This window comes from Simochromis diagramma, unplaced genomic scaffold (genome assembly GCF_900408965.1).
Source record: "Simochromis diagramma unplaced genomic scaffold, fSimDia1.1 OVJJ01000602.1, whole genome shotgun sequence".
NCBI classification, from domain to species: Eukaryota; Metazoa; Chordata; class Actinopteri; order Cichliformes; family Cichlidae; genus Simochromis; species Simochromis diagramma.
In genome coordinates, this window is record NW_024387040.1 from 6,872,359 (window position 1) to 6,884,023 (window position 11,665).

The following is an 11,665-nucleotide window of genomic DNA, read 5'->3' on the forward strand; positions in this document are numbered from 1 at the left end:
TGTAAGCAATTTTATTATCACTCAAATTCCAATTCAAAAATGTGCTGTTCTCTCCATCAAAAACAAACAAACAAAAAGGATAGAGTGAGATTGAAGTCACTTAGAGCAGCAAATGAGAGTTAGAGCTGCCTGTCGACCTAGTTAATTTTTCTCTTTCATAGTATTTCTGTGCCAATTCATTATCTGTGTTGATCGGTGTAATAGTGGTATTAATTTTATTAATTTATACATATTTATAGTTTTAATACGTGATAGCATTTTGAATCCTTGTGTCGCGCTTGAGAAACTGAAAGAAGAGAGAAGGGAAGCATCGGCGATTCTGTGATTGATTGCGACGCCTGGAGTTTCACAGTTGCCACTATCATCAGCTCGGCGATCGATTCATTTCAGTTCCACAAAAGATGGCGGACCGAACGCCTGGTGGCTCTCAGAAAGCTAGCGCTAAGGTAAACTTATAGTTTGTAGTTGTTTTAGCTCACTTGCACCTGTTGTAATGAGAACTGTGCGAATAATCTTGTGCTTGAACAGCACTAGCTGTTTGCTGTAAAAGACCACAACAGGGAGTGTGCGCAACAGTGTCTGCTAACACTGCCGCGCTACGGCTAACTGAGGCGCCGCAGCCACACTGGCTGGTTTTAGCTAAGCTAAGCTAATGTGTTGGTCACCATAAACTGGATTAATGGAAGCAGTTATCACAGGAATAAACTTGTTCGCAAATCACAAGCTTTACACATGCATTGTCTTCTGGATGACGTACAGTGGTTGTATATTTCAGTGTGGAAATAGTAAATTAAGCATTCGGGAGCTGGGGCCTAACCGTCATTCGCCGTTTAGCGCAATGCATTCAGTCCGTGGCGCTGCACCAAAAGACGACTTCTTAGGCCTCTTGTTAATTTAGCTAATTTCTTAATCTTTCCTGGTCTCCAGCTGCAGCTTGGTCGTAAATGTGTAATGTATTATACTTAAATAATTAGTGTTAAATGTCTGAGTAACGGTTGCCGGCGCCTATTTAATACAGCCGACTTTATAAACCAGCGGCTACAGTCCGCGCTGAAGTTACCTGTTTACGGGATAATTGTTAGGCATATTAAATAATAATAATAGCAGGACTCAACATTACTTAAACAAGTCGTGGTTGTTTCCGGTTATTAAATAGTCGTAATGTGTGCTTATTAAATACCTGGTGAAAACAACCATACTTTGTTGACATGTACAGGCGCTGCTTGAGAGCAAACTGAAGTCTTTCAGCATTGGCAAGATGGCAGTGGCAAAGAGAACCCTCAGCAAAAAGGAACAAGATGAAATAAAGAAAAAAGTAAGTATGGATTTTCCTTTTGCACAATATTCTCTGCATGAGTAATAGCTGTTAGAGATTTATATGATTTATTTACTTTGACACCTTTGTGCGCGTGTGTGTTCAGGAAGATGAACGAGCGGCAGCTGAAATTTATGAGGAGTTTCTTGCTGCTTTTGAAGGAGGAGGGGAGGGAAAAGTCAAAGCTTTTGTCCGTGGTGGCATTGCAAATGCAACGAAAGGTATACATTTTGCATTATATATTTCTCAAACTGATTGCAAAATATGCATATGTTAAAGAACAGTTCACCAAACCTTTTTTACTTCGGAAATTGAAATAGTAATGTGATTGGAGGGCGAAAACTAAAAAAATGTTTTCTCCTTGCAGAGGAAGCGGCTGCTGATGACAAGAGAGGAAAGTTGTACAAGCCTAAGTCACGTTTTGAGACCCAACCAAAAAGCATCCTGCCTTTGGAAACTCCGCCACAATTTTTAGCATTAGACAAACGGCATGTAAGTACTGTTTCTGAGAATGAGAAGCATCTCGTCTAACTTTTGCATTGAATAACACTTACCTGGTTTCCTCATTGTAGGGCTTAAAGAAGAGCAGTGAAAAGGAAAAGAAGAAGAGTAATTTGGAGCTCTTCAAAGAAGAACTTAAACAGTAAGTTTTAACACAGGAAGGTGTTAAAATATTTTAGTGGCAGAGATTAGCTGTTCCTAAGACTTTTGGTGTGGTTATTAAAGTTGTAATATATTAAACACAGATTTTAATCAGCTGTGATATGTGTCTGTGTCTTGTAGAATACAGGAAGAGAGAGATGAAAGACACAAGATGAAAGGACGTGTTAGTCGCTTCGAACCGCTCTCTGGGACAGATGGAAGACGCTCCTGTAAGTATTGTTTAAGTCGCGTGACTGCCTTACGTGCACTAACTTGGCCTGACAGGGCCCTTTCCTGCCTTACGCCACCCTCTGTCCCTTTGTCCACATCTACCCTGAAACAAAATTTATACTGCTTTTCTGCTTCTTTTAGCGGATGGTTCTTCACGAAGAAACCGTCCGTCCAGTGGTAATTTTGACTTAATATAGTGACCGTGAATACCTTTATCTTGCTAAGAAAATAATGTTGGTCCTGTCAGACAGCAGCAGGAAATTCTTTTCTCTTCTCTGTGTCTGCAGTTTTGGATGACTGTGCACCAGGTTCCCATGACGTTGGAGATCCATCCACTACTAACTTGTACCTTGGAAACATCAATCCACAGGTTTGTATCTAAACATGCATGAAGTGGAAGTAATGTAAAGCATGCCATAAAAGGAGGGGCTTAAGCATGTTGCTATTCCTTCAAAATTTGCTACATATGCCCTTAATTCAGAATGGGAAATATTTATGCAATGTCTGTGTTTCTCAATTTGTATCATTTACTTCATAGATGAACGAAGAGATGCTGTGCCAAGAGTTTGGCCGGTATGGCCCGCTGGCAAGTGTGAAAATCATGTGGCCGAGGACAGATGAGGAAAGGGCTCGGGAGAGGAACTGTGGCTTTGTGGCTTTCATGAACAGGAGGGATGCAGAGCGAGCACTCAAAAACTTAAATGGTACGAATCTCGAATTCTTTTATTAAGTTGTTATATTACATCCTTTTATCTTCTTTCCAGTTCACATGTGCGTGTATAATTTAATGCACATTTACTCCCATAATAGGAAAGATGATAATGAACTTTGAGATGAAATTAGGATGGGGAAAAGGTGTGCCCATTCCACCCCATCCCATCTATATCCCTCCTTCTATGATGGAGCATACACTCCCCCCGCCTCCCTCTGGCCTCCCATTCAACGCACAGCCCCGAGAGAGGCTAAAGAACCCCAATGCTCCTCTGCTTCCTCCACCTAAAAACAAGGAGGAGTTCGACAAGGTAATTCAATACGTCAGCCTAGGATTTTCTCATGGGATATGGCAATGTTTTGTTAATTGTGGTGGTAAGATGTTAGTCATAATAAGCAAGTCAGTACAGGATTTAGATTTTGAATTAGTTGTTGTGTGTAAGAAAGTGTCATTATCAAATGTCAATGTGTGCAAAATGCTCAGTGTTACAAAGAGGTGTTACTATGGTAAAGTATCAGGGTTGTTTGGCCTCTAGTAAAACTGACAGCAGGAAAGGAAAGTTATTGTCTTTTTGCACTTTTTAAATGCATTTTTTATATTTTTCACCTGTTGCCTTTGTAACAATACTCACATTCTATGTTTATTATCTGATGTGACTTCATATACAGACTCTGTCGCAAGCCATAGTCAAAGTGGTTATCCCAACAGAAAGGTACATGTTTTTCTTTTTTTTTTTTAAATTGGTGTACAAACTTAGAAAGAAAAAAAACATCCCATAATGAAACTAATACGTTTGATCATTTGATCACTGCATGCTACAGGGGGCTGGTCAGTGTGGATGAGCAATGGTTGAGGCAGCTGCACGGCGTCTTCATACTAGTACCTAGAATAATACTGACTGAAGTTTGTTTCACATCCCTCCATCATTCATATTTTCTTTACATGTGTAGCCAAACATCATTATAGATCTTAATAACTATGCTATTTAGAGAAAAAGATCATTACTTTCACAGTCCCACTCCATACATAGACATTAAATCGTGTTTCTCAACTTTAGTGATGTTGTACTCTGCTACATACATGATCTGCTGATTCTAGATCCGTAGTTGTGAAAACCTGTTCTCTGACCATTGCTCACTCAGACCGTCTCCCCCCTTGGCCTCTGTCACTATGAGGAGCTCAGTAAATTTGGCTCCTGCTGACAAATCCAAACCTGCCATCATTAGTCTATATATGACCTTTGACATTGGCCTTGGTGAGCAGCACAAGTTGAACTGTCTGCAGCAGCGAGGGACCTGAAAAGCATCATGGGATGGATTGGGAAAGTATACAGAATTTTACCCCGTCATTGGTACGATCGGCTCCAATACAAGTAAATGTGATTTGTGTTGTCAAATGAAAGACATCCTTTGTCTTGTTGGCCACTTTAGGCTAATTGTATGCAGCCTGCACAATTTATTTCCTCTACAAATTATCACAGAAGAACTTCTAACGTTCCCATTTGCACAGTTTTAAGTCGGTACCAACTCCACTAGTAGATAACCCGTTTTAAGCCAAAGATCATGTACTGCTTTTTCACGTTACATTAGTAGGAAAGAGTGGGAATTGAAAGGCACTGTACTGACAAATATTCCTGTTAGTACGGTGTCTTATTAATGTCTCGCTCCTGTTGTTCCCAATTCCACTCACCCCCACATTGTGAAATTTGAACTTAAAGATATTTTATATGAAGGTTCCGAGCAGTGCAATGTAATTAAAAGCTGTTGCACTGTAGCTTCAAAGAACACAGGCATGACCTTAGTAGACGCAATAAAAAAAGCTTTTCTTTTCTTTTCCTTTTTTTTTTTTTTTTTTTTTTTTTTTAATTGACATGAATGTCGTACTGTCACAAAATGTTTTTATATACATATTTTTATTTTTTGCGTGTATTCATTGATGTTATATGTAGGCCCAGAGGTGTAGCCACAGTGATGGTTAATTTATTCCTGGTCATGTGACGCACTCTGACAGTCATCTGTTGTCTCATATTCCCCGTCATTTAAACCGTCGCCATAGTAAATAATAAATGGGTATTGTGGTAAGACTTTAGAGTGATTTAGGCATCGTTCTGTACCAAGTATATAATATCACAGTAGAAATTTATTATTCAGGTATAGGTCAATACAGCTGCATTTATGCTTGCAGCATTTCATTGTGTGACATAAATTGTCTTTGCCTAGTCAGCCTGTTGAGTGCGTCAGACCACCAAGAATAAATTAATCTTTAATTGGGAGGTTTTAGTAGTGTTCAAGAGTCCGTCCAGTCTGAATCCGTTTGCTTTAACTGTGTTTTTCTTGTAGGAATTTGCTCTCTCTCATCCATCGAATGATCGAGTTTGTGGTGCGTGAAGGACCAATGTTTGAAGCCATGATCATGAACAGAGAGATCAACAATCCCATGTACAGGTGAGCTTAGCTGCACAATAGAAATGTAGCGTTATTCTGTTAGCTAAAATTCTTTATGTGCTGAGTTACAAAGGTTGTGTATGTCTTTTTATGACAGGTTTTTATTTGAGAACCAGAGCCCAGCACATGTATACTACCGATGGAAGCTCTACTCCATACTGCAGGTTAGTTTTCTATCTTGAAAAAAGTTGCAAAATTTCAGGGGGATCCAGCCATTCCACTAAGTTTCTTCTTTTTATCAATGTGTTCACTGTGATTTATTACTTCCTCAGGGTGAATCACCAGCCAAATGGCGAACAGATGACTTTAGGATGTTTAAAAATGGCTCTTTGTGGCGCCCACCTCCTCTTAATCCGTACCTCCATGGTCCTTACGATGACGGTGAGGAGGAGGAAGATGAAGAGGAGGCCAATAAGAAAGGCTGCTTAAAAGAAGAGTAAGAATATTTGTTTATATTCTGTTACATCTATGTTGTATTTGCTAAATTGCAGAAGTTCTGAGGTCTTTACTTGAAGGAACACTGGAGTCATGCTTTGATTTCTAATTGGCTTTGTTGATGTTCCCACCTGCTCCAGTGTTGTTACAACTGTTAATACTTTGCTGAGTAGTGACTCAGTATTTAGAAATCAGCAGGATAGTCAAGTTTCTCTGCATATCCATTAATTTTAACATCAACTCACAGCTCACGCCTGCACTCGCACTGCTACAGTTTTGCTAATCTAACATGAAAGTAAATGTAAAAACACAAAGTGAGAACCTGAATTGTCAACTGTAATGGAATAAACTTGTGCTTTGCAATTGAAAACCCAGGCCTACCCCAACATGCCCTCTCTGGAGCTCTACAGTTTCAGTGGACAGAAATACTTTTTTTCTTAACACTGACTTTTATTGTTAAAATTTTAGGTGTATTAAGAAAAAAAGCAGCCACGCAAATGAAGCTTTTATTTTATTATTGTGACAGATATAGGGCTGTGTGATATGACCAAAATCTCATATCCCGATATAAGACATCTATCGTTCCGATAATGATATAAATCACAAAGATTTAACATTTTCTGTAAATTCTGTGAATCTCGGGCAGCTCGACTTGTGTGAAGTGTTTCCAGCTGGGCGTCGTGTACCTGGAGTCGAGTGTTTTAACCGATGCATTAAAGGATGCATTTTTAGACATAAGTTGTAACGGCCGCCGTTTCTTTGTGAGTATTTATTACACAGCGTGCTGCGGGGAAAAGCCTGTTCTAACGTTTGAGTCTAAGGTTTATTTTTTAGCACTTGGCGGCTCTTTTTTACTTCTCATCCATAAACACTCTGCATACTCTTTCACATGATTCAGTTTATTTTGAAAAGTCTCAACAGGATCTTAAAGCTTTATTGTGAAAGGTTTATGTGGAACATAAACAAGCGGACACGCGAGGGTTTTACCGTCGTTGTTGCTAACGACAACGCATAAAAACAGGCGCTTGTCCGTCCGTAGTGTGGTTATATTAAATATAAGAGAAAGAGAGAACTTTAAGAAATTCATATAGCCACTACAGTGACCATCAAAACGATGAAAAAATATTGCCGTAAACAGTTTATTTTGCGACACCACGAAACAAACAATAGCGTAAAATGAAACGATAGATGTTTTTATATCGTCATCCGATATATATCGTTATATGAACAGCCCTAGACAGATATGAAAAGTACAGTAGTGCTGACAACAGCTGGGTTAATGCACTCTGTCCTCACTGTCCTTCATCTCTGCAGGGAGCGGGACAAACTAGAGGAGATGCTGCGTGGTTTGACTCCCAGGAGGGCAGATATTGCAGAGGCCATGCTGTTCTGTCTCAGCCATGCTGAAGCTGCTGAAGAAATTGTGGAGTGTATCACAGAGTCCCTCTCCATCCTAAAGACCCCTTTACCCAAGAAGGCAAGACACTGACCAAAAGAAGAGAAAGACTTTGATAACAACCTGTTTATAGAATTACCCGAAAACCCTTCCAGAATCATAAACTCCGGTTTGCTCTTTGATGTGTTTCAGATTGCACGGTTGTATCTAGTTTCTGATGTGCTGTATAACTCTTCTGCCAAAGTAGCCAATGCATCTTACTACAGAAAATAGTAAGTTATGTCGTTTGTATACTTGAACCATATTATCATCAATTTCACTTAGTCACTCCTTTTTTCCCAGGAAATAAATTGCTCTTTCCTTGTTCTTAATAGCTTTGAGACAAAACTCTGCCAGATTTTCGCCGACCTAAACGCAACTTACAAAACAATACAAGGTCACCTTCAGTGTGAAAACTTCAAGGTACAAAGTCTTGTTAAGTAAACTTCACAGCCTTGATAATTTATATAGTTAAACATCCAGGTTACTTAGCTCTTTTTGTCCTAATTCTTTTTTTTTTTGTGTGTGTGTGCGCTAGCAACGGGTAATGTCATGTTTCCGGGCATGGGAGGACTGGGCTGTGTACCCTGACCCTTTTCTTATCAAGCTGCAGAACATCTTCCTTGGTCTAGTAAACCTCGCTGTGGAGAAGGAGCCTGTAAGCCTTGTTGTGGAGGTAAGTGAGGCTTTATTATTTAGTCTTTTCAGTACCATTAAAGTTATTGTATTATTATTGCTTTGAAAATGTACCATGCTGCTACTAAATTTCCATGTTTTTTTTCTTTTTCCTCTACATTTGTATCAAGCCTGAGCCAGCAGACGACATTGATGGGGCTCCTATCGGGGATTATGTAGATGGTACTCCACTGGAGGACGTGGATGGAGTGCCCATTGACTCAGTTCCCATTGATGGGGCACCAATCGATGGAGCCCCTCTGGATGACCTAGATGGAGTTCCTATCAAGTCCATGGAAGAAGACCTAGATGGAATACCTTGTGAGTAGTGCATACAATAACGAAGCATGTTTCCAAGAGCTGTTGGATCCATCAATTTCCCAGCGACTCAGTTCTTTTTTTCTTTTTTTTTCTTTCTGTTAATATAGTGGATCCGTCCAAGGATGCTCCCTTCAAGGTAGCACCATCGAAATGGGAAGCAGTGGATGAGGCAGAGTTAGAATCTCAAGGTGAGGCCTTTTAAAGTGTCAGATTAGTTGTTACCTACATTATGTTATCATAGGTGGCGTGAGGGTTTTGCAATTACTTGACTCATATAATTGCCTTTGTTTGCTCCTCAGCTGTGACAACCTCCAAGTGGGAGATATTTGAGCAGCCAGAAGAAACAAAAAAGTAAGTTTTTTTGTGTGTGTGTGTGTTTGCCTTTTGAGTTTGATGTTTTGTGAATGCCTTGACACGCCTTTGTTTAAAAAAATTAATTGTGTTCACCTCTAAAGGGATGATCCGGACAGTGATGAGGACAGAAGCCCTCGTTCAGAAGATAATCAGAGCTATTCCAACCCGATCAGAGATGACTCTGACTTTAAGTCAAAGATGTCTGAAATGAACGAGGAGAAGCGCTCTAAGCTCAGAGAGATAGAGGTACTCCCCCCCCCCCCCCCTCTTTATTTATAAAGTTTTGCACATGTAATTTGACATGTCAGGCACAATACAGCAAGTACCAACCGATACAAAGACTTATATCAAGACAGATTAGGCCATTAAAATTCAGATGATAACAATAAAACAGAAAAAAAGAAAAAGGAAGAAAAACAAAAAAACAACAACCCACACACAGAAAACAACAACAAAAAACCAACCCCCCCCCCCCCCCCCCCCCCCCCCCCAAAAAAAAAAAAAAAAAAACAGAACAAAAGGGAACCCCATGATACATAAGTGTTTTCAATGAGTTAAAGTAAATGATAAAAGGCTGCCACATCTGCGAGAACTTATTAACATTTCCTCTGAGTCTGAATTTTATTTTCTCACTTTTTAAAAAGAACATAACATCTTCCAGCCAACGTGATCGGGCTGGAGGGTGAGGAGCTTTCCAAGACAGCAAAATTCGACCTCGTGCCAGCAGTGAAGTGAAAGCGATAATATCCAGTTGCTTACGACTAAGGTTTAGGGTGGCGTCCTCAGAAACACCAAAAATGGCAACTAGTGGGCATGGTTTGAGAGTAACGCTCAAAACATGAGAGAGCACTTCAAAGTAAAAAGTCCAGTATAATTGAAGTGACGGGCAGGCAAAAAACATATGAGTTAAATTGCCGGGGGATTGTGTTGCATCTGTTGCACAGGTCAGGAATGCCGGGGTATATTTTAGATAGTCTAGATCTTGAGAAGTGTAATCTGTATACCGTCTTAAACTGAATAAGGGAGAGTCTTGCACATGAGGCTGAGGAATGAATTTTGTCAATTACTTTGTCCCAGTAACCTTCAACAAACTGAAGACCCAGTTCCTGTTCCCAACTCGAAGCAATTTTCTCGGTTGAGTAATTGCCCGATGCCATAATTAAAGTATATATTTGTGATATTAGAGCCTTACTGTGAGGCTTCAACTGGAACAAGTCTTCCCACCAAGGCTTGAGAGGCTGACTTGGAAACTCTGGCAAGATAGAAGATGCACAGTGTCTTATTTGAAAGTAGTGGAACAAATGATACGAGGGCAAATCATACAAAGAACAAAGGTCACTAAAACTGAGAAAAATGTTATCTTTAAAAAAGTCATAAAACCATTTGATACCTTTTCTTGCCCATATACGGAAGGAGGAGTCCACCAGGGACGGGGGGAAGAGGTGGTTGTTGCAGATTGGGGTCAGAGCAGAAGCAGAGACTGAATTGAAGTGACGCCGGAATTGTTACCATATTTTTAAAGAGCCAATTAGAACAGGGTTGTCTGTGAATTGTAACAGGGAAACAGGAAGGGATGAAAATAATAGTGCTGAGAGTGAGGAAGAGATAGAGGTACTTTACAGATACCACAGACCTCAGACTGCACATGGCAGTATACGACAATAGTTGATTGTATTTCTCCATGCAGGTTAAAGTCATGAAGTTCCAGGATGAGCTGGAGTCTGGGAAAAGACCTAAGAAGCCTGGTCAGAGTATTCAGGAGCAGGTGGAACATTATAGGGACAAACTACTACAAAAGGTGTGTATTGGATCAGGTGTGCTTAAAGTTTGGAAGAAAAATGCACACTTTTGATCATTTATTACTGGTTTATAATTGTTACATGCCGTGAAAAATAAAATCAAAACCTAACAAGAGATTTTTTTTTTTTTTTTTTAATCCCTTTAGGAAAAAGAAAAAGAAAAACTGGAGCGGGAAAAAGAGAAGGAAAAGAAAGAGAAGGAAAAAGCTGAGGCACGGTTGAAAGAGTTAAAGAAGGAAAAAGAGAAGGAGGACACACCAACCAGAAAGGAGAGGTCAGACACTTGTTTAATTGCTGCGTGCTTTCAGTGATTCAAAGTGTGGATCTAGGGTTTTTCTTTTTTTCTTTCATTCATGGAACATTGGATTTATTTAATTTCCTGTGTGACAGATATTTGTCCCCTCCGGTTGATAGGAAGCGTCGTCACAGTGGATCACCGAGCCCAACGCGGAGCAGCAGCAGACGAGGCCGGTCGTCCTCACCTCGTTCAGAGCGCTCCGAAAGATCAGAGCGCTCCGACCGATCATACTCTAAAGACACATCCTCACGTTCTTCTCATAAAGACTCTCCTCGATCCAGCAACAGAAAGTCATCCAAGAGGTAAGATGGTGTTAAGCGCTACTAATATTAACATTTTAACATACTCAATGTGCTTGAAGTGGTCACTAAGAGTAGTAAAGTGCTACATATGTAGTCCTGGACCTGAATATTCAACAAGTTGGATATTTGCTTTTCTGGGTATTCCCATTTTTTGTTTATTTTTGCCATTTTCTCATTTAGATCACCGTCATCACCTCGCACACCCAAACGATCCAGGAGGTCGCGTTCCAGGACACCCAAGAAATCAGCTAAGAAATCCCGCTCCAAATCAAGGTCTCCACATCGATCTCACAAAAAGTCAAAGAAGAGTAAACACTGACATCTTTTTTTTTTCTTTTCTTCCCCAACTCCTCCCTCCTATTCTCTGCGCCATGTGTATAAAAATTGACTGATTTGGCAGCTGAAGATTTCTGCCCTGATGTTAAAGTGAGGACAATGAAGTGTGGAGGGTTTTGCATGGGTTTCCATCTGGTGTACCAGATAGATGGCGCCACTGCTGTTTTATATTGTAAAAAAATAAATAACGTGCTTGTGTTTCCTGATTCCCCATCACCTCCAAATGGAATTCATCCATGTGGTAGACCACACCTGTAAAGAGTGTGACGACAATAGTCTTATTCATGCTGTCATTTTCTGTTTTTGTAGTTCACATTAAAAATAATTCCTAATAAAGTGATTTTTTTTTTTTTTTTTTTTTTTAAA

The 11,665-nt window shown here is 39.9% G+C and overlaps 1 protein-coding gene across 4 annotated transcripts; it reads left to right on the forward strand.

The window, feature by feature from the left end:
- Positions 1–332: 332 nt before the first annotated feature.
- Positions 333–11,635, forward strand: LOC120741481 (U2 snRNP-associated SURP domain containing). Of its 4 annotated transcripts, none has more exons than XM_040044416.1 (26): positions 333–446; positions 1,217–1,315; positions 1,422–1,536; positions 1,683–1,807; positions 1,888–1,958; positions 2,099–2,187; positions 2,330–2,365; positions 2,476–2,558; positions 2,727–2,892; positions 2,999–3,210; positions 3,569–3,612; positions 5,240–5,344; positions 5,442–5,508; positions 5,617–5,780; positions 7,094–7,256; positions 7,368–7,447; positions 7,550–7,637; positions 7,753–7,890; positions 8,021–8,210; positions 8,318–8,398; positions 8,510–8,561; positions 8,666–8,810; positions 10,252–10,362; positions 10,510–10,637; positions 10,754–10,963; positions 11,144–11,635. In XM_040044416.1, the coding sequence occupies exons 1-26, from the start codon at positions 402–404 to the stop codon at positions 11,280–11,282; spliced, it is 2,946 nt and encodes a 981-aa protein (XP_039900350.1). In that variant the 5' UTR covers positions 333–401; the 3' UTR covers positions 11,283–11,635. The 4 variants fall into 4 exon arrangements, with proteins under 4 accessions (XP_039900350.1, XP_039900351.1, XP_039900352.1 ...); XM_040044417.1 differs by having other exon boundaries at positions 10,778–10,963; XM_040044418.1 differs by lacking the exon at positions 2,330–2,365.
- Positions 11,636–11,665: the final 30 nt, after the last annotated feature.